The sequence below is a fragment of the Lepisosteus oculatus genome, chromosome 18 (genome assembly GCF_040954835.1).
Source record: "Lepisosteus oculatus isolate fLepOcu1 chromosome 18, fLepOcu1.hap2, whole genome shotgun sequence".
Classification (NCBI taxonomy): domain Eukaryota; kingdom Metazoa; phylum Chordata; class Actinopteri; order Semionotiformes; family Lepisosteidae; genus Lepisosteus; species Lepisosteus oculatus.
The window spans coordinates 10,257,465-10,281,289 of NC_090713.1; the positions used below are offsets into that span (position 1 = coordinate 10,257,465).

Consider the following 23,825-nt stretch of genomic DNA (forward strand, 5'->3'; position numbering starts at 1 on the left):
TGCAAGACTCTACATGACATAAACCAGCAAGAAAACGGATAAAGAGAAGGGAATAACAAATTCTGTTTAGCAAAAAACACAGCAAACCAAACTATGGACTTATAAAAACCCAAGGGGCAGAGGCCTTTATAAATTAGTGTGAACTGTGTGGAGGCTTTTATTTTAGAGCCGCTAAGCAGCTTAGCTGTTGATAGTGAGGGACTTGGGAAGAGGTCTAGTAAGTAGCTCTAAGAGGAGCTTAGGCTTTTGTTTGCTTTTGATTATTTCTTTCTTTTCACTTTAAATACAATGTTTTTTGCCTTATGGCTGTTTGTGTGTTTTACTTATTTATATCTTATTATACTTATAACATATACTTATTTATATGTTACTTGTATATAGCACAGTATGTAGTGTATATAGTGATTAATTGTGCATTTTACTGAATATACTACAATGACTAACAACTATTCTTGTGTTGATATTTACTTTTTATTTTAAAACGTATTTATTTTAAAACAACTTACTATCATTATACATAGACCTTATACAAGGTGGCACAACTATATAATTTATATACTCACATATCACAAGGATTAGACCTATTCAATTAAGAGAAACACATAGTGTGATGTAAGAGTAAGTGAGCTCTAGACAACATGTGTAACGAACAGTTCTTTCCGGACCCTATGCGGACGACACAATCCGACGAAGTGGGGAAACGTCATGCAGGAATACGGGGCTGAAGACAGGGGGGCGTGTCCAAGGTGCGCTGGTGCACGGGGGAGGCGTGGCCGAGGCGAACAATCCAAAAGAGTAATCCTTAGAGTATCCAAAAACACACGAGAAAGTCCAAAACCAGGAGATCCATCAAAACACGAAGTTAAAACCACGAAGGCCGGGTCAGAACCGGCAGACAGGGAACAGGAACGGGAACAGAGGTTAAAACCTTAACGGGACCAGGCGCTTCCAGGTCTCGGACTCGCACGATACGGAAATCAGATGCAGAGCCCGGATGAGCGTCAGCGCCTGGCTTTTAAGGTGGTCTGGGAATAGGGCGCAGGTGCATAGAATAAAGTCTCACGTGAAAGGGCTGGAGCACCCTTAAGGAGGGGGAACTATAATCGTGACAACATGAATATGAATGGGTTTGATCAAAAGCAGTCATAGTCAAGGGTAAAAGACCAGTCACTATTACTTTAACAGAACAGGGAGAGAAAACTCTCTTTGTATTGTTACAGCTTCTTCACCAGAATGCCAACAGGCTCCAGGTTCTCAAACACATGATACAGGTTGGTCCAATATTTAACATTTTCAGTGCAAATGTTTCTTTCTTCCAAGTGCTGTTCAATCCAGTGTTATTTCACTAAACCACACAGAGTAGAGCTCCTGTGATCACCTGGGAATGGGCTCTGAACACCTTCAGAATGGAGGTTGATCATGACACTCTGCTGGATAGGTCACTGATGAGAGCCTCAGCTCAGCAAAACGTTGGACACTGGTGTAAGATAGAGCCCAGGGCTGGTCACTGGCTTTACTAAGTCAGATAATGGGTTTCTGTTCAATATAACATTTAAAGAATGTACAGAAGGAAATCAGAAAGAAAGCCAGTCTCACTCATTCTCCAACCACAAGACTCTACATGACTTAAACCAGCAAGGAAACGGATCCAGAGAAGGGAATAACAAATTCTGCTTAGCAAAAAACACAGCAAACCAAACTATGGACTTATAAAAACCCAAGGGGCAGAGGCCTTTATAAATTAGTATGAACTGTGTGGAGGCTTTTATTTTAGAGCCGGTAAGCAGCTTAGCTGTTGATAGTGAGGGACTTGGGAAGAGTTCTAGTAAGTAGCTCTAAGAGGAGCTTAGGCTTTTGTTTGCTTTTAAATATTTCTTTCTTTCACATTAAATACAATATTTTTTACCTTATGGCTGTGTTTGTTTTACTTATTTATATCTTATTATACTTATAACATATACTTATTAATATGTTACTTGTATATTGCACAGTATGTAGTGTATATAGTGATTAATTGTGGATTTTACTGAATATACTACAATGACTAACAATTATTCTTGTGTTGATATTTTCTTTTTATTTACTTGTATTTTAAAACAACTTACTATCATTATACATAGACCTTATACAAGGTCGCACAACTATATAATTTATATACACACATATCACAATGATTAGACCTATTCAATTAAGAGAAACACATAGTGTGATGTAAGAGTAAGTGAGCTCTAGACAACATGAATATGGATGGGTTTGATCAAAAGCAGTCATAGTCAAGAGTGAACAACCAGTCACTATTACTTTAACAGAACAGGGAGTGAAGACTCTCTTTGTATTGTTACAGCTCCTTCACCAGAATGCCAACAGGCTCCAGGTTCTAAAACACATGATACAGGTTGGTCCAATATTTAACATTTTCAGTGTGATTTTTTCTTTCTTCCAAGTGCTGTTTAATCTAGTGTTATTTCACGAAGCCAAACAGAGTAGAGCTCCTGTGATCACCTGGGAATGGGCTCTGAACACCTTCAGAATGGAGGTTGATCATGACGCTCTGCTGGATAGGTCACTGATGAGAGTCTCAGCTCAGTAAAACGCTGAACACTGGTGTAAGATAGAGCCCAGGGCTGGTCACTGGCTTTACTAAGTCAGATAATGGGTTTCTGTTCAATATAACATTTAAAGAATGTACAGAAGGAAATCAGAAAGAAAGCCAGTCTCACTCATTCTCCAACCACAAGACTCTACATGACTTAAACCAGCAAGAAAACGGATCCAGAGAAGGGAATAACAAATTCTGTTTAGCAAAAAACACAGCAAACCAAACTATGGACTTATAAAAACCCAAGGGGCAGAGGCCTTTATAAATTAGTATGAACTGTGTGGAGGCTTTTATTTTAGAGCCGCTAAGCAGCTTAGCTGTTGATAGTGAGGGACTTGGGAAGAGCTCTAGTAAGTAGCTCTAAGAGGAGCTTAGGCTTTTGTTTGCTTTTAAATATTTCTTTCTTTTCACTTTAAATACAATATTTTTTACCTTATGGCTGTTTTGAGTTTGTTTTACTTATTTATATCTTATTATACTTATAACATATAGTTATTTATATGTTACTTTTATATAGCACAGTATGTAGTGTACAGATGCAGCCATTCAAAATGGGTGAGGTATTTCACGGCATACCCCGGTGGGCGTGTCGCGGTATCACGCAGTTCACGTGTGTCACGTGGCTAACAATCCGGCGTCGCCTTGTAAAACCGCCAGGGGGAGCTTAACCTCTCATGTACAGCATTTGAGCCTTTAATTTTGAACTGTGTATTACAGCATGTTAATCATCAGTCATTCAAATGTTGGTATATTTTATGAAAGCAAGATTGCTCAGTTGGACAAAAGTACACAACCTACCTTTATCAGAAATATTTATGCATCAAAGCCTTTACTGAAGATATTACTAATAGTATTAATAATGGATGACTTTGGACAAGCTGTATACTCAAAGTATAATTTCTTTAGTACATTTGTACAAGCACTTGGAATCTGTCCAAGCCATACTTTGTCAGGTATTTTGTTTTACTTCAACGGGCATAAAAACTTCCTTGCTTTTAACAGGGCGTTTCATAATTTCTAACTACGAAAATGATTTAAAATGCGACACCTATCATTCAACTAGAGCTTAAAATATCACAAGGATCCTCAAGAGCACAGCAAAGAGTGTATTAAAAGACACTTGTATTTATCAACACTTTCTTTTCCGTATACCAGATTTTATGGAACCACTTCAGAGGGGTGTCAGCCAGTCAGATTCCAGGAATCGGCACTTTAAAGGATAAATACAAACCGGTATTCCATTTCTCCCTAACGATTTTAAGCATCGAAGTATTTAACTAGCATGTGAAATAGCGTGTGAAAAAGTGGTAGTTTTAAGCTTTTCTGCTAATATAATAAGGAATCGTGTATCTAAAGAATTCGTGTGCTGCGACAGGGCTGTGTAGGGCTGTTTCGCCTGCTTGTTCATGCGAGTTGTCTTCTAGCCTACTGGTCTAGGTGCGTGACTACCAACTGGCAGGTTGTGTGTTTGAATCCAGCTGGTGCTGGAGTTTTCATTTTTATTTATTTATTTTTTAATCGCGTAACATAAACATATTACCGTATGCAAACTGTACTGTATACAGTATGTATATGTATATTTAATGTCTTAACTGTGCCCGTTTAAGTATTGAATATTCATATCTAATTTTACCACTGAAGGGAAATCTTAGTAGCTGAGCATAAAAAGAATAGGAGCATACTGCAACGCGTGTGAAGGCCATAAACGCTATTAATTTTGGAACATAAACATACAGTATATAGCTGGTCTCGGTACTTTAAAGAAAACATACACGAAACATGGTTTCATTATGACCAGAATCCGTCTTGAGATATTTTTAACTTGATTTACAGTATTTGAGAGGTATGTCTTAACACCGATACTACAGTGCTTAAGTACTGCTCACGTATATGTTTCTAGGTTTATATTATGCATTTCATACGGTCAAATTACTTTTGAGCAACTAATAAGAAGCGCGAAACGGTTTGCGTTTTAGTTTCGTTTTGTGCTGGGACCCGTGGATTGATTAGAGATATCAAGTACATACAAGTCATGTTTTAAATGTTGTAGTTCGTCTTGAAAAAATGTTACGAGTACATCATCTATCAACAATTACACAGGTTCTGTTTCCATATTGCGGATTTTGGTTACGTAATATTATTTTCTAGATTTCACGTTGTGAATATATGATTTGGGCAAACAGAGCCGCAAAGAAGTGCATTATGGGTTGTTGGGTTTTTTTTGCAGTTTTATCTAGAACAAACGATGCTTAAACCTTTGTCTGATTCTTGTGAAACTATCCACACGACAGTTACAGTACCTAGGAGTTGGCTTCAGTGATGTCACTGATGGGATGTTTCTAAAAATCCATCCTCTGTAATACGTCTTCTCTAGTTGTCCTGCATATGTATTCGCTAATGAAGCTGTGTGTTCTGAGCCTGGATCTCTACATTTCTGTATGAACCAGCTTAGAGGACTAAAGACAGCTTGTGTTTAAATTGAGTGTAAGGCAATTTATGCTTCTAAAGTCATGGTCAGCATTTATTATTGTACTGTGCTGTAAACTTGTTCTGTGCCTAGTCACATTATTTTATAGCGTTTTTATAGCGTTATTAAATCCGGTGGCGCTGTGTGTTAGTTTCCTGACTCCCATGTCACATGGTCTGTGATTGAATCCCATGGAACTATGACTTTATTTTTTAGCAAACATTTCCCTGGTTCCGCACCCCTTGGTGTTTCTCTCGCTCTCTCTCGGGTCACCTGATCATTAGCTCGAAAGATTTGAGTGCTTTGTGTATATTCTAATGGTAGTGGGGGCAGGGTGTGTGGGAACAGGTTTGGTTGAAATTGCATTGGAGATCTATGTTCTTCACACCTGAAACATTTTCTCTGAGAGCATTTTCTTCGCAGTTTAACCGATCTTGTTACAGCATGTTATTATTAACCATATTAATTTTAAGTGCTTAATGTAAAATCTTGTAAAAATATATCTTAATTGTTCAAATATACATTAAGTCTGACTATCATATAATAAGTTAAATACAAAACTAAAGAAAAAATAGGGTTAAATATAATTCAAAATATTTTGCTAACAATGTTAACTGTTTATGAATAATAAAATGTATTAACTAAGGAGTAGGATGGCACAGTTGTTAGTATGTTTTTTGTTTTGTTTCTTTTTCATAAATACAACAGTAGTACCTGATGTCTCAGTGGTTTTCAAAATTAAATTATGCATGCAAACCTGTGAACTAGAAAGATAACTAAGATGTCCATCCATTTATAATGGTGGCAAAGTGGTTAGCATTGCTATCTTGCAGCACTGGGGTCCTAGGTTCAATTCCTGCCATCCTGTGTGTGTGGGGTTTACATGTTCTCTCTGGGTTACATGGATTTTCTTCATATGTGTGATATGACTCCCTCTCGCACTCCAAAACATATTGGTAAGTTAATTGGTTTATGGGAAAACTGGCCCTGGTGTGTGTGTGTTTGTGTCTGTCTGTCCTGTGATGGACTGGCGCTATGTCCAGGGTGTATTCTGCCTTGTGTCCGTTACTTACTGGGATAGGCTCCAAATCCTCTGTACTGGATAAAGAGATTAGAAATGGAAGTAAAGGCACTGTGTGCATGGAACTATACACAGTGTTAGAAACCCACTATGAAATGGCAGCATCTCACTGAGAATAAAATATTTTATAGTGCTGGCTTAAGGAAACAGCCTTTCCACCTCTCTTGCACATCAGTATCCATACCTAGTTATTTAAACAAATTGCCTCTAATTATAAACATCTTAATATGCTGGCTCTGTGGATCCGCATCAGCTATGTTTGCCCATTCCTTCAATTCATGTGCATCCAACACACAGTTCAATGCCAGCAACTACACATAATCTAAAATACAATCCTTATTTCAGTATCTATGTAAACATATAGTCTGTTAACTTCATCATCTTCATCAAAAGTATGCCTAACCCCATTAGGAAGTGTTCTTGTTATAAGTGTATTCCTCAGCTTTCCCCAAATTATCTTCTTCTTGCCAACATCTCTAGTCTTTTATCCTGCAATAACTCAGCCAACACTTAAATCTCCAAAAGCTGCTTGTGTTAATTTCTTTCAATAACAAATATCATGTGTAAATACTGGCCATGTAATACTCTGCATTGTGGAATAATAGTTTATTTTAAAGGGAACTAGAGAAACTAAGAACTAGAGAAATCAAGAAAGGCTTTTTTTCTAGAATTAATAAATGCACATCCTGTTCACTGGGGAAATTAAATCCACACTGAGCAATCTTCAATATGTTCAGAATATGACAGCAAGAATCCTATCAGGGATGCATTACACCTGTTTTAAGTCCTTGCACTGGTTACCTATCAGATTTCGAGTCAACTTCAAAATCCTTATCCTCCTTATATACTGTCCTACAACTGTTATTATTGATCACCGAATTATTGTACTTGACATGACTTCATTCAGCCTTTCCTGAACGTCTATGACAGGCAGAGAGAGTGCTGTTTCTGGTGCGATCTTTTGCAGCTGACATTTCACTGTTTTAAACGAACAAGAAATTAGATTGCTCATAAATCACTTATTCTATATAAACACAGCGTAATTGCCCTCCGAAAATCCTCTTTTTCTTGTTCGTTTTAGAGACCTTGATCAAAACTGATTTTAGATGTCAGAAAGGATTTATTTTCTCTGTATTTCCTACATTGCTTTGTCGAGATTTTAACTTTATATTTAACTTTATATCTAGGCTCAGATTTCAACTATAAATCGTACAGTAATTAATAGCAGTAAATACTGATGTTTTGCGCCCTCCTACCACAAAAATATATGTTTAAAAAAATGTCATGTTCCCATAAAAAAGTCATGCCTTGGAGTATAGACCCCCAAAGGAATGCCATAGACTCAAACTGCAAAATAAACACATACAGAAAGAAAGTATTTGTATTGTAATTGCAAATCCTGGTACTGTATGAGTGATTGGTATGACTTTCCTCATTACAAATCTCTTTTGAGAATTTAAATTTCTCTGTAACTCCAGGTCAGAACAGAGAAAATGTAACTGCCTTAAGGAGTTTACGATTATGAAAAATAGTAGGATAAGCATGATACGTATGTCTTCTGTCATTTTCTAAGTCATGTTACTGAGCACCAAATCTTATTGAGAATATGAATCCATTTAAGGTTTATACTATTAAAGTAACGGTTTATTCCATGCTGAAAATGTTTGTACCAGACTTTTTTGAGGCCTGTTTAATTGTGTCTGAAGTCTGATGTTGTAAATTTTATTGTTAAAAAGATCCATGAAAATGTCACTACTAAAGTTAGCTGGTACTGTTGGTATTGTAAGTGGCAAGTAGAGCTCATATTTTAGATTTTGTGTAGTTGCTAGCATTGAACTGTGTGTTGGATGCACATGAATTGAAGGAATGGGCAAACATAGCTGATGCGGATCCACAGAGCCAGCATATTAAGATGTTTATAATTAGAGGCAATTTGTTTAAATAACTAGGTATGGATACTGATGTGCAAGAGAGGTGGAAAGGCTGTTTCCTTAAGCCAGCACTATAAAATGTTTTATTCTCAGTGAGATGCTGCCATTTCATAGTGGGTTTCTAACACCGTGTATAGTTCCATCCACACAGTGCCTTTACTTCCATCCATTTCTAATCTCTTTATCCAGTACAGAGGATTTGGAGCCTATCCCAGTAAGCGACGGACACAAGGCAGAATACACCCTGGACATAGCGCCAGTCCATCACAGGACAGACAGACACAAACACACACACACCAGGGCCAGTTTAAATCTAACCTCAGAACCTTTCTTTTCAGACTTAGTGTCTGTATCTGCTTCATTTTCTAATTTTGGTAGCACCTCTAACTGCTTGTCTTTCTTATATGCATTTACTTTGTAATCTGTGGTACTTTTATCTGTTTTTACATCTACTGTATTGCTTTGAGATGCCACCTTTAATGGTGATATATCAAATAAAGTTTTTTATTATTGTTATAGGGAAACATGATCAGATTTTCCCTGGTTCAGAAAAAAAGATCTAAAGTATACTAGTTTGTCACTCTTCTCATTCCCTTTGCTAAATGACTTTTCATACTAATCTGATCAATCTAACTGCCAGTTTTCTGTGCTTTCTCTATCCTGCTAGATTTGCAATTATTCTGAAAATTTTCATCTTGAAATAACTCATTTCTAAATACCTTTTTCACTGTTAACATCTTGCAGCAACTCTGCGACAAAATATACACTCTGACAGTTCATCCTGCTACCAACATTAAATAAAATAAATCTTAAGATTTCTATATTTATGTCTTTATTTAGTGGTTTCATTAGTGACAAAGGCTAAACTTTCTTGGAAAAATGTCTTTTATGTGTTGCGGAAAAAACGGACTCGCTTTAACAAAATATGTTTACAAATCCTTTCACCTGGCATTTTCGTAGTTAGAAATTATGGAACGCTCTGTTAAAAGCAAGGGAGTTTTTATGTCCGTTGCAGTTCTTTTGCAACATGAATATAATCATATCGTTATTAATTTCTTGAGATACGCGATTCCATATTATATTCCCTTTTAATCAAATTCTAAAAGTATGCTTGTTGACTCCGGTATCGCGTTAGTTAAAGACTTCGATGCTTAAAATGTTTAGGGAGAAATGGAATACTGGTGTGTATGTTTTCTTTAAAGTACCGAGACCAGCCATATACTGTATGTTTAAGTTCCAAAATTAATATCGTTTATGGACTTCACACGCGTTGCAGTATGCTCCTATTCTTTTTATGCTCAGGCACTAAGTAAAAGGAGATGCTTCATATTGCTTGACTAATTTTAAAAACTAAGTTATAAATGCAGACGCTCCCTCGGTGCTCTGCTCTGGTGCGCTGGCTCTTACACAGTGCCTGTCTGCCGTAAGCGTTACAACATACATACCCAACACTGCTTGTACCCATCTGTCATGCAAATAAAACACCTTGAATTGAATTGAATTGAGGGGAGAGGGGGGGAATACTAAAGCCAATACTGGCTCGATACCCTCAATGGGCTTTGACGTGCTAATGCGTTGGTTTAACAGTCCGGGTGTGGCAGGCTTCCAATGTCAACTCGACTCGATTGGAAGACAATGAACGTATTTTAGCCCTAAATGAATTAATAGCAAACATGGTTTACATAAAATACATTTTTCCAAGAAAGTTTATAATAATACGATCTATAGTTGAAATCTGAGCCTACTTTAAAAATAAAGGAAAAGCATTTTCAGAGAGCAATCACGCTGTGTTTATGTAGAAAAAGCGATTAGGTTTCTGAGCAATCTAATTACCTATTCGCTTAAAACGCTATATAAAATAAAGTTTATTTAGAGATGAATGATCAGTGTCGCAGTTTAAATAATGGGAGTCAGGAAACTAACACACAGCGCCACCGGATTTAATAACGCAATAAAAACGCTATAAAATAATGTGACTAGGCACAGAAAAAGTTTACAGCACAGTACAATAATAAATGCTGACCATGACTTTAGAAGCATAAATTACCTTACACTCAATTTATACACAAGTTGTCTTTCTGTATGAACCTCTAAGCTGGTTCATACAGAAAATGTAGAAATGCATTAGCCTGATTATGATTAAAAAACACATAATTAAACACGCGTTTGCGATTTAAATCAGAACACGATTTAAATCAATATAAATGTTTATATTGTAACGCATACTGTCCAGCCTCCATTTCTCTATAAAAATTTACTCTGTTGCACACACACACACAATAGAAGCAGGAACCGCCGTCAGAAGGGAAGATATGTTCAAAATATCACAAATATCGATCATGTTGCGATATTTTGAAATATAAAAGTCAATTGATTGTCCATAATATCGCTTACCTATTTTTTCGAAGAAATGTTTGTTAAAAGAAAAGTCCAGCACAACGCACCTAGACCAGTCGGCAACAAGACAGCTCGCATGAACAGGCAGGCGAAACAGCCCTACACAGCCCTGTCACAGTACACGGATATAATCATACCGTTATTAAATTCTTGAGATACGCGATTCCATGTTATATTCCCTTTTAATCAAATTCTAAAAGTATGCTTGTTGACTCCGGTATCACGTTAGTTAAAGACTTCGAAGCTTACAATGTTTAGGGAGAAATGGAATACTGGTGTGTATTTTTTTTGTTTAAAGTACCAAGACCAGCTATATACTGTATGTTTATGTTCCAAAATTAATATCGTTTATGGCCTTCACACGCGTTACAGTATGCTCCTATTCTTTTTATGCTCAGCTACTAAGACTTCCCTTCAGTGGTAAAATTCAATATCTGCAACAGGCACAGTAAAGACGTTTACAGTAAGTCTTTCTACGACAGACCAACGGACCACGAGTGCCCCTGTCGGTCAACCAATCACGCACCGCGGTATTTTGCGTCATCGCACGTCACGATGCACAACGCCGTAGCCAATTACCTCCGGTACGTGTCTGTACCGCGCACTTTGAATGGCTGCATCTGTATATAGTGATTAATTGTGGATTTTACTGAATATACTACAATGACTAACAACTATTCTTGTGTTGATATTTTCTTTTTATTTACTTGTATTTTAAAACAACTTACTATCATTATACATAGACCTTATACATGGTCGCACAACTATATAATTTATATACGCACATATCACAATGATTAGACCTATTCAATTTTGAGAAACACATAGTGTGATGTAAGAGTAAGTGAGCTCTAGACAACATGAATATGGACAGGTTTGATCAAAAGCAGTCATAGTCAAGAGTGAACAACCAGTCACTTTTACTTTAACAGAACAGTGAGTGAAAACTCTCTTTGTATTGTTACAGCTCCTTCACCAGAATGCCAACAGGCTCCAGGTTCTCAAACACATGATACAGGTTGGTCCAATATTTAACATTTTCAGTGTGATTTTTTCTTTCTTCCAAGTGCTGTTTAATCTAGTGTTATTTCACGAAGCCAAACAGAGTAGAGCTCCTGTGATCACCTGGGAATGGGCCCTGAACACCTTCAGAATGGAGGTTGATCATGACGCTCTGCTGGATAGGTCACTGTTGAGAGTCTCAGCTCAGTAAAACGCTGGACACTGGTGTAAGATAGAGCCCAGGGCTTGTCACTGGCTTTACTAAGTCAGATAATGGGTTTCTGTTCAATATAACATTTAAAGAATGTACAGAAGGAAATCAGAAAGAAATCCAGTGTCACTCATTCTCCAACCACAAGACTCTACATGACTTAAACCAGCAAGAAAACGGATCCAGAGAAGGGAATAACAAATTCTGTTTAGCAAAAAACACAGCAAACCAAACTATGGACTTATAAAAACCCAAGGGGCAGAGGCCTTTATAAATTAGTATGAACTGTGTGGAGTCTTTTATTTTAGAGCCGGTAAGCAGCTTACAGATGCAGCCATTCAAAATGCGCGGTAAAAACCCGTGGTACGGTAACCTACCCACAAGCCACCGCGGGGCACCGGAGGGTACCGCAGGGCAAGTGATTGGCTGGCCAAAATGACCGACAGGGGCACTCGTGGTGCATTGGTTGGTAGTGCAAAGATTTAATCATTTAATGTCTTTACTGTGCACATTTTAATCCGCTTAGTTTTGAATATTTATATGGATTTTACCACTAAAGGGAAATTTTAGTAGCTGAGCATAAAAAGAAGAGGAGCATAACGCATCTGAAGGTCATAAACGATATTAATTTAGGAACATAAACATTACTGTATGTATGTAAACTGTACTGTGTATGGCTGGTCTTGGTAGTTTCAAGAAAAAATACACACCAGTCTTCCATTTCTCCCTAAACATTTTAAGCATGAAAGTTTTATGAAACGGTACCCAAATATGCGATTGCTGTATAGAATGAATTTTAATTAAAAAAAAATATTTAACACGAACATTAAGCTGTTTACATCTTCCGCCTGAGAACAGTCACCCGTTGCTACCCAACGCATAATGGTGATTGGCTGACACCATCTGACACCCCTCTGATTGGAGAAAAAAGACGTGCTGGTTTGCTATACATACTGTACCAGGAAGAGGATTTCTTTCTATTCAAAACGTGTATTTTAAAAGTTTAAGAAGTAAAAACCTTACAGCGTACACAGATTTCTAAACTGATCAGGATCGTTATCTTTGTCTTATGCAGCAGCCATATCACAGCAGCCATATCACCCTGCAACTCACAACTGGCAACCCACTGAAGCTAAGCAGGTGTGAGCCTGGTCAGTACCTGGATGGGAGACCTCCTGGGAAAAACTAAGGTTGCTGCTGGAAGAGGTGTTAGTGGGGCCAGCAGGGGGTGCTCACCCTGTGGTCCATGTGGGTCCTAATGCCCCAGTATAGTGATGGGGACACTATACTGTAAACAGGCGCGGTCCTTCGGATGAGATGTAAAACCGAGGTCCTGACTCTCTGTGGTCATTAAAAATCCCAGGGTGCTTCTTGAAAAGAGTAGGGGTGTAACCACGGTGTCCTGGCCAAATTTCCAATTGGCCCTTACCAATCATGGCCTCCTAATAATCCCCTTCTATGAATTGGCTACATTACTCTGCTCTCCTCCCCACTGATAGCTGATATGTGGTGAGTGTTCTGGCGCACTATGGCTGCCGTCGCATTATCCAGGTGGATGCTGCAAATTGGTGGTGGTGGAGGGGAGTCCCCATTACCTGTAAAGTGCTTTGAGTGGAGTGTCCAGAAAAGCGCGATATAAGTGTAAGCAATTATTATTATTATTATTATGCATAATAATGTTCACCGCTCTGTCCAGCAAATTAATAATAAACTTTATTTTATATAGCGTTTTAAACGAATAAGTAATTAGATTGCTCATAAACCTAATCACTTGCTTTTTCTTTTTCTTGTATTTAGGCTCAGATTTCAACTATAGATCGTATTATTAATAACCATATTAACAACCAACCAACAAAAACAACCATATAAACATAATACCAACCAAAAACATAGATAACAACCACAATACAAAATCAAATAATCAAACCATTTTACTCTCACAAAGTCCTCCAATTATCATAACCCCGCCCCTTATGCAAAACCAAACCTTCCTCCCATCCCAGTTTATCCTGTTTATCATAAACAAAATCCACCTCAATTTTCAACATAAAGCATTACACAAAATCAATACCTCAACACTCCATACTCAACAACAATAATTCACAAACAGCCAGAGCATGTAACTACACATTCCCAAACATACCTAATTTCCATAGCCCCGCCCCTTATGCAAAACCAACATCCCTCCCCTGTTCTCTCTCTCCCCTGGCAGTTGTAATTGTTTTTATTTTCAAATAAATTTTAGCAAAGTCATGTATTTTAAAAATCTTAAGATTTTTATATTTATGTCTTTATTTAGTGGTTTCATTAGTGACAAAGGCTAAACTTTCTTGGAAAAATGTCTTTTATGTAAACCATGTTTGCTATTAATTCATTCAGGGCTAAAATATGTTCATTGTCTTCTAATGAAAGAAGGGTTCCTTTCGCCGTAGTCGGGAGCCTAGCCTTTAACTAGTAGGTACTGTATTTACTGGGTTTTTGAGGGGGGTGTCTTTCGCTGGAAATCTCGCCTCCTACTTTGAAAATACCCGTGAAACCGGTTCAATTCGTCACAGCCAGCACTCCTGCAGAGAGTTGGGTTGTACTTGCAGTGTATACAGTACACGCGTTATGCTCTTCGTTAATGTCTGTGAAGTTTTATTTAATCTCTGAGCCATACTGATTCTTCTGGAAGCCAGTTTCCGCCAGGGAGTTAAAAAAAACACACTATGGTATTCTCTCCAATGCAGTGCAGTTAAAAACATACCTCTGATGCTGCTCCTAAATGAATATCGTTTATGACCATCAGAAGCTTTATGCTGCTTTTGTTTTTTCCAGTGGATTGAACAGGGAGAGGCATTTCATGATGTACTTTTCACTGATGAAACAACAGTGGCTCTGGAACAGTTTTCAACCAAGTCGTTTTATAAAAAGGGGAGATATGTACACGTTACTGAAGCTAAAAGTTTAGCCTTTGTCACTAATGTAAACACCAAATAAAGACATATAGAAATCCCTACGTTACAGACTGTATATGGCTGGTATTGGTAGTTTAAAGAAAAAATACACACCAGTATTCCACTTTCTCCCTAAACATTTTAAGCATCAGAGTCTTACATGTGGTTATTTCGAAAACGTTTGTACGTGCTCCTTCTTACCATGTTACTGTTTACTGTTACTGACCATATTAAGTTTAAGTGCCTGTGGGCACTTTTCCTGTCCGTGGGGGGTGGACCGTCTTTCATTAGAAGGTTAGTCTGTTCTACTCTGAGAATGTAGAGGGGGTGGAAAGTGCCCGCGGTCATTTAATTAGTATTAAAATCTTAGTTATCTTTCTAGTTCACAGGTTTGCATGCATAATTTAATTTTGAAAGCCACTGAGACATCAGGTACTACTGTTGTATTTATGAAAAAAAAAACAAAAAACATACTAACAACTGTGCCATCCTACTCCTTAGTTAATACATTTTATTATTCATAAACAGTTAACATTGTTAGCAAAATATTTTGAATTATATTTAACCCTATTTTTTCTTTAGTTTTGTATTTAACTTATTATATGATAGTCAGACTTAATGTATATTAATGTATATTTGAACAATGAAAATATATTTTTACAAGATTTTACATTAAGCACTTAAAATTAATATGGTTAATAATAGTAAACTGTAACATGCTGTAACAAGATCGGTTAAACTGCGAAGAAAATCCTTTCAGAGAAAATGTTTCAGGTGTGAAGAACATAGATCTCCAATGCAATTTCAACCAAACCTGTTCCCACACACCCTGCCCCCACTACCATTAGAATATACACAAACATTTTAGCGTTTCATTCTGAGCAGAAGACCCTCACACCTGAAGAGTGCTGGCTGTGACGAATTAAACCGGTTTTACAGGTTTCAATCACAGACCATGTGACATGGGACTCAGTAAAGTAACACACAGCGCCACTGGACTTGATAATACTGTACCTAACCAAAATCCGCAATATGGAAACAGAACCTGTGTAATTGTTGATAGATGATGTACTCGTAACATTTTTTCAAGACGAACTACAACATTTAAAAAATGACTTGTATGTACTTGATATCTCTAATCAATCCACGGGTTCCAGCACAAAACGAAACTAAAACGCATACCGTTTCGCGCTTCTTATTAGTTGCTCAAAAGTAATTTGACCGTATGAAATGCATAATATAAACCTAGAAACATATAAGTGAGCAGTACTTAAGCACTGTAGTATCGGTGTTAAGACATACCTCTCAAATACTGTAAATCAAGTTAAAAATATCTCAAGACCGATTTTGGTAATTCTTTTTCATCTTGAAATAACTCATTTCTAAATACCCTTTTCACTGTTAACATCTTGTAGCAACTTTGCGACAAAATATACACTCTGACAGTTCATCCTGCTACCAACATTAAATAAAACAAATCTTAAGATTTCTATATTTATGTCTTTATTTAGTGGTTTCATTCGAAGCTTACAATGTTTAGGGAGAAATGGAATACTGGTGTGTATTTTTTTCTTTAAAGTACCGAGACCAGCCATATACTGTATGTTTGTGTTAAGATTTCCCTTCAGTGGTAAAATTAGATATGAATATTCAATACTTAAACGGGCACAGTTAAGACATTAAATATACATATACATATTGTATACAGTACAGTTTGCATACGGTAATATGTTTATGTTACGCGATTAAAAAATAAATAAATAAAACTGAAAGGTCCAGCACCAGCTGGATTCAAACACACAACCTGCCATTTGGTGATCACGCACCTAGACCAGTAGGCTACAAGACAGCTCACATAAGCAGGCAGGCGAAACAGCTCTACACAGCCCTGCCACAGTACACGGATATAATCATACCGTTATTAAATTCTTGAGATACGCGATTCCATATTATATTCCCTTTTAATCAAATTCTAAAAGTATGCTTGTTGACTCCGGTATCACGTTAGTTAAAGACTTCGAAGCTTACAATGTTTAGGGAGAAATGGAATACTGGTGTGTATTTTTTTCTTTTCATGATAGGTGTCGCATTTTAAATCATTTTCGTAGTTAGAAATTATGAAACGCCCTGTTAAAAGCAAGGAAGTTTTTATGCCCGTTGAAGTAAAACAAAATGCCTGACAAAGTATGGCTTGGACAGATTCCAAGTGCTTGTACAAATGTGCTAAAGAAATTATACTTTGAGTATACAGCTTGTCCAAAGTCATCCATTATTAATACTATTAGTAATATCTTCAGTAAAGGCTTTGATGCATAAATATTTCTGATAAAGGTAGGTTGTGTACTTTTGTCCAACTGAGCAATCTTGTTTTCATAAAATATACCAACATTTGAATGACTGATGATTAACATGCTGTAATACACAGTTCAAAATTAAAGGCTCCAATGCTGTACATGAGAGGTTAAGCTCCCCCTGGCGGTTTTACAAGGCGACGCCGGATAGTTAGTCACGTGACACACGTGATACCGCGTGATACCCCGGTGGGCGTGTCGCGGTATGCCGCGAAATACCTCACCCATTTTGAATGGCTGCATCTGTAGCTGTTGATAGTGAGGGACCTGGGAAGAGGTCTAGTAAGTAGCTCTAAGAGGAGCTTAGGCTTTTGTTTGCTTTTGAGTATTTCTTTCTTTTCACTTTAAATACAATATTTTTTACCTTATGGCTGTTTTGTGTTTGTTTTACTTATTTATATCTATCAACCTGCTTACAACAGGTGTGTTGTGTGTCCTTCTTGGACACTAATTCTACAGACATATTACACTGTCAGTATTTCTCCTGCCATCTCTGACTGTCCCTTTACTATCGTGTTCTGTCTGTTTTAGGGTGGCTGCAGACACTGAAAGACAAACACAAGAAAGCTCTAAAGGGGAAGTTTGAAGTTGTGTTTGAGGTAATTGCTAAGCCAGGAGAGCAGACCCTCCTCGATGACGTCTTTATACACGTGTGGATAACTGAGGGCAACTGTGTTGAGGTGAATCATGGACATGAAGTCAGACAGATAGAGACCGTCTCCAAAATCACAAAATCAGAGATCCACTCCGTCAAGTGCAGCGATATTTTCAAACCACTGCCAGGACAGACCAGACCCATCAGGACAGTACTGATGAAGGGAGTTGCTGGCATCGGGAAAACATTCTCTGTGCAGAAATTCATTCTCGACTGGGCTACTGGAAAAGACAACCAGGACTTTGACTTTATATTTTTTCTTCCATTCCGTGAATTAAACTTGATCGAATCAGAAATTAGTTTACAGGAGCTAGTTCTGTATATCTGCCCAGAACTAAAATCCTCTGATAATGTTTTAGATGGCCACAAAGTCCTGTTCATCTTTGATGGTCTGGATGAAAGCAAACATCATTTTAACTTTAAAACAAACCAGAGATGGTCTGATGTGAAAAAGCAAACTTCAGTGGACATTTTGTTAACAAACCTCATCAAGAGGAACTTTTCTGATGATGCCTTCATCTGGATCACTTCCAGACCAGCTGCAACAGGTCTGATCCCTCCAGAGCTCATCAGCAGGGTGACAGAGGTCCTGGGGTTTGAAGACCAGCAGAAGGAAGAGTACATCAGAAAGAAATGTAAGAACAGAGCTCTAGCAGACAGAATTATTTCACATATAAAGACACTGAGGAGTCTTTACATGTTGTGCTATGTTCCTGTTTTCTGCTGGATTGTAGTTACTGTTCTGGAGCACACATTGGAAGAGAGCAGAGGGGCCAATCCAACAACACTGACAGATTTCTATACATACTTTCTGCTTGTCTTACTCACAGCAAAGGAAAATAAAGAAAATGTCCTCAAATCAAATCAAGAAGCAGTTCTGAAGCTGGGAAAGCTGGCATTTGATAGTCTAGAGAAAAACATCATTTTTTTCTATGAAAAAGATTTGAGAGAATATGCCATTGATCTCCACAACTCCTCCCTTTACTCAGGGGTGTGGAAGGAAATATTTAAACAAGATTCAGCCTTATTTCAGGAAAAGGTGTACTGCTTTTTACACCTTACTGTCCAGGAGTATTTTGCAGCTCTGTATGTTTTCGGTTCCTATCAAAACAATAATAGTAACCCACTAAAGAAAACAGTTCTGGGTGTTTCCAGGTTGGGAAGAATATCTCTATTCAGCCTGAATAAAGGTGCTCTAGAAAGAGCCATCCAGAGCAGGACTGGTCACCTTGATCTGTTTGTCCGATTCCTTTTGGGGATGGAAATGAAGAACAACCAGGAGCTTCTGAAGGGATTCCTGTCACACACACAAGATCACTCCAGTGACATCCAGAAAACAGCAGGATTCATCAAGAAGCTCATTAGTGGAACTTCCTCTCCTGAAAGATGCATGAACCTTTTCCACTGTCTGAGTGAACTGAAGGACAAGTCTTTAATGGATGAGTTCAATGTGACTCTGGATAAAGTAAAACGTTCAGGACAAACACTCTCACCTTCCCAGTGTTCAGCACTTGCCTATTTCTCACTGCTGTCCGAGAAAGAGATTGATGTCTTTGACATGAGTGAATATGCTACATCAGAGGAATGTGTACGGAGATTGCTACCTGTGGCAAAGATAACAAAAACCCTTAGGTAAGTACATCAGATTTACTTCACATACAGAATAAGATGTTGAGTCAATATTGCCCATATGAGCCGTCTTCTGGCTAGGTGTTTTGGGGAGTGGATGTGTTCACCTCATGCTTTAGCACATTTTTTGTTTTTCATTGTTAAAACCCATAATTATTTTTACTATTTTAAATTATTTATTCTACGCTACATAACATTGTCTAAACCTAAACCTAAATGCAGTGTGGAAGAGAAAAGCTTGCAGCTTAAAACTCAAACACTCCAGCTACAGGTATCATTCTAACTTCTTTGGCTGATACAGCTGCAGTACTGTATGAATGGTGGCTGTATTTCCAGAACTGGAAAGCCTCAGAAAAGCATTGTCTTATCTGCTGACTTTTGAGGTTTATCGTGGCTCTGAGTCACAAACTTGACTGCACTAAATTGGCTGTAAACGTGCAGGGCCAGCAAATTCTCAAACTGGAGCCAATGACATTGTGGACAGTGTCTCAGATCTGAAGGTGGCTCAGACTCAACTGCTGTCAAGACCAAGCTGACAGAGCGAGAGAACTGTAATAGGAGACAAGATCTACAGATTGTGAGCTTGTCTGAGTTAATCGAGGGGTCTCATGTTACTATTTCTTCTATGTGTTTTTCTTTTGTTTTTGGAGCTGCTGGGGAAAGATGTAATTGAGCTTCCGGTTCTTGTGCGAACAGCCCAGGGCCTTGCCTTGTCATCATGTGTTTTCATCAGTATGAAGTGAAGGAATCGGTGCTGCAGGCAGTGAGGATCTATGCAAGTTTCAAAACCTCTGTGTGTTCTTTTTGCTCTAATAGTGAAATATAATAATGTCTATTATATTGACATTTTTATATATCACTCTCTTATTAAATATTAAAATCATATAAAAAATAAATAAATGTAACAATTGAGTTAGAAAAGAGCAAACATGAATATTGTCAATGATGGGAGTAAAAAACTGTTCTACCAGTTATTTGGAGACAATAAGGGATTTAAAGATGTCCTTTAACAGAAATTACAATTGAGGTTAAGTGCATATTTGCTTTTAAATACTAATCATAACACTGTATAATATACTTCAAAATTAAAATCTAAAATAAGAAAGTGGTGTTAATAAAACAATAAACATTTTAAACTAGTGGTGTTATGCAACAATCTCCCTCCTTCCCCTTCTTCCCCACTTTGATGATGAGGACACTTAGACCCCTGCAGAGTGAGAAGTGTGGAAAAGTGGAGGAGGGAAACAACAGATGAAACATAAAAAAGTGGGATTTGAGATTGTGAGAATTTCAGTGAGACATGCTGTAGTACGAGTTATACTTTACTTGACCATCATGCTCTTAAGCACTCTTATACATTTGCCGATTTACAGTTCCAACCTGAAGAGCACTGCTTTTCACTGTAGCAACACAAACACGTTTTAAACTTAATTTAACCAACAAATGTGATTTTTTTTAAAACAGGAGATATTTACCTATTTCATATTGATGTTTGATTACCACTCTAAACACACACCAGTAATGAAGCTGCACTGGCTGTTTAGAGCAGTCTTCTGCAGGTTCTTGCATCGAACCTGCAGTAGAATTTATTCAGCTTGTTGGGGAGAAAGATATCATCAGCTGAAGCAATTTGTTTCACCTTGTAGTCTGAGATTAGTTGAAGGCCTGGCTAGATGCCTCAGTTTTCTTTGATTAGTTTATTTTCAAGCTTGTTCTTATATTCAGGTTTGGCCCCCTTAACTACATTTTGGAATTTCTATTTGCCAGATTAGAAACCGGCATCATCTCCCTCTTTGAAAGCTCTGTTCTTTTTTTCCCACAGGGTTTTAATTTCCCTGTTGAACCAGGGCTGATTATTATTGTGCACAGTGAATGATTTGCAAGGAATGTATACACTCTCCCAGAAGAGAATATATAATGTTTCTGTGTCAGTAAGCTCATTAAGATCCAACCAGGCCTCCTTAAACATGCTCCCGTCTGTGGTATCAAAACAATGCCTTAGCACTTTCTCAGTCTCATCTGACCACTGTTTTACACTTCCTATTATTGGTTTACATGCATTGGATCTGTTTATTTCTTGGGATAAGAAATGCTGCAGTATGACATGACTGACTGAAAGAGGTGTGGACTTATTCTCGGTATGACCATAGAATAGTGCGCAGCACCATAGCAGTGTTCCAGTGTTCTGTCCTTCCTAGTTGCAACCTCTATCTGCTGTTTTTATCTGGGGAAAACCATCTTTGGATTCGAGTGCTTAAAATTTCCCAAAACAATGACTGGGGAATTATGAATTTTTAGCCTCAGTGATTTTCAACGCTAACTGTTGGATAGCAAAAGTAATTTGCATCTGGTGCATTATAAACAGCTTAAGTAAATGATTGGCTGTCCAGTCTGAAAAAAGTAGAGAGAAATCCTGCAGATTCACCACGGAATCTGATACCACTGAACCTAACCAGGTGAAACAGAGGACAGAGCAGTTAGAGTAATCCTGTCTAAGGTTGAGTTGCTTATTGATTACAGTAAATGAGCAAAGCCAGTTCATCCATCTTGTTTGGCAGAGAGTGCACATTTTACTTTCTTGATAGCGGTGAGCTGAGATTAGTGTTTCTAAGCTGGGTATGAACTCCAGTTCATCAGACCTGTTTCTTAGTCTGGGATGGGATACAGGTGCACAAGATACCAACAGTACATTGTTCAGATCAATAAAGTCACTTGATAAAAAATCAGCTTTGGTTGTGTTACGAGCGCAGCTGGCCCTAATTAACTCCCATTACCCAATTACCACACCACACCCCTTCCTTCACTACTTAAACCCTCTGCTCACCTTGTTCACTGCTTGGTATTAGGAATCTTTCCACCTCCTGAGCTCTTGTTGCTGACAACCTTCAACTTCTTGCGCTCGTGGATCTTGCCTATTGGACCCCTTTCCAGCTTGTACCTTTCGACCATGCTTTCATCTCGCCCTTCTTGGATTCATTTTCCTAACTCTCCTCTCTGGACTCGACTTCACCTGGACCTATCAACTACTCTCCTGCCTCGCCGTTCTCGGGCTTGTTCACCTCGGACTCCATTAGAGACATGCACAGGGCTCGTTTTACTCACTATAACAGGTTGTAGATTGAGATTAAGTAGCCTTTCATGTAAATCCAGTAGATCCAGGCATATTTTAACACGTATATAGTAAATTCAGTAAAATAAAACCAGTGACAAACAAAACACAAAGAGCAAACACTGCGTCACCCTGGTTGTTATGATCTTGAACCTGCACCTGAGAAGGAGCAGCCCACAGCCAGGTAGACTCCAATTTTTAGTATCTGATTCAGTTCAGTTTATGTGTCATATGCAAAAATTCAATGAAATGCTAATTTGCATGTGTGAGTCTGGACGTTTGTGCCTTGATGCTCCTATAATGCTTATAAGAGGGAAGGGGAGAGAAAAATGAGAAACCGGGATGACTGGTATCTTTAGCGATACTTCCAGCCTTCCTGAGACAGCAAGTTGTACAGATGTCTGAAATAGAAGGGAGCTGTAATGATGGACTGGGCTGATCTGACTACCCCTTGTAAGGCTTTCCAATCAGAGCTGCTGCCAAATCACACTGTAATACCACATGTGAGCACACTCTCAATAGCACACCTGTAAATGTGATAAGGACAGTTAAAGATAGACCAAATTTTTTCAACTGTCTGAGGAAGTAAAGGTGCTGTTGTGCCTTCTTTGTAGCTTCAGTTACATGCTGGGACCATGTTAAATCATTAGTAATGAAGGTACCCAGGAACATGAAGCTGCTAACGATCTCTACAACCACCCATTGATCATAGGGGTGTGATCCCCAACCTGCTTTCTAAAATCAATGACCAGCTCTTTGGTTTTGCCTCCCTACATTGAGGGAGAGATTATTGTCAATGCACCACTCCACCAGTTTCCTGACCTCATCCCTGTAGGCTCTCTCATCATTACTGGTGATTCAGCCAATGATGGTGGTGTTATCAGCATATTTGTCGATGGAGTTGGAGCTGTGTCTGGCCACACAATTGTGGGTAAACAAGGAAAACAGCAGGAGTCTAAGCACACAGCCCTTAGGGTCAGCTACTGTATATTCACAGTCAGCGTGGAAGAAAGTTTTCCATCTATCCTCACAGTCTGTAGTCTCCCAGTCAGGAAATCTATAACCCACCTGCATAGAGAGGTGTTGATACCCAGGTCATTCAGCTTCCTGACTAGTCTGGAAGCAACTATTGTGTTAAATGTGGAGCTATAATCAGTGAATAGCATTCTGATGTATGTGTCTTTATCATCCAAATGAGCCAGAGCAGTGTGAAGAGCCAGGGAAATAGTGTCATCAGTGGACCTGCTATGCCAGTATGCAAACTGGAGGGGCTTTAAGCACTCAGGTACCATTGTGTTAATGTGCCTCATGACCAGCCTTTCAAAGCATTTTATTACAGTAGATGTAAGCGCTACCATTCTGTAATCATTAAAAGGTTGCAGTATTTTTCAGGCACTGGTATGATGGAAGTTTTCTTATATCACACAGGAAGGAAGATTGTGAAAGTGAAAGATTGA

At 38.2% G+C, this 23,825-nt stretch overlaps 2 protein-coding genes across 3 annotated transcripts in view; both read left to right on the forward strand.

Annotated features, from left to right (window-relative positions):
• Positions 1-23,825, forward strand: part of LOC138223971 (myosin heavy chain, non-muscle-like) — a 297,800-nt gene that overhangs the window by 97,463 nt on the left and 176,512 nt on the right. The gene's annotated exons all lie outside the window — the stretch shown is intronic.
• LOC102689707 (protein NLRC3-like) overlaps positions 1-23,825 on the forward strand; it is a 67,884-nt gene that overhangs the window by 552 nt on the left and 43,507 nt on the right. Inside the window, exon 2 of the mRNA XM_069180178.1 lies at positions 17,507-19,262. Within this exon, the coding sequence (XP_069036279.1) occupies positions 17,507-19,262 (1,756 nt within the window). The remainder of the gene's footprint in view (positions 1-17,506; positions 19,263-23,825) is intronic.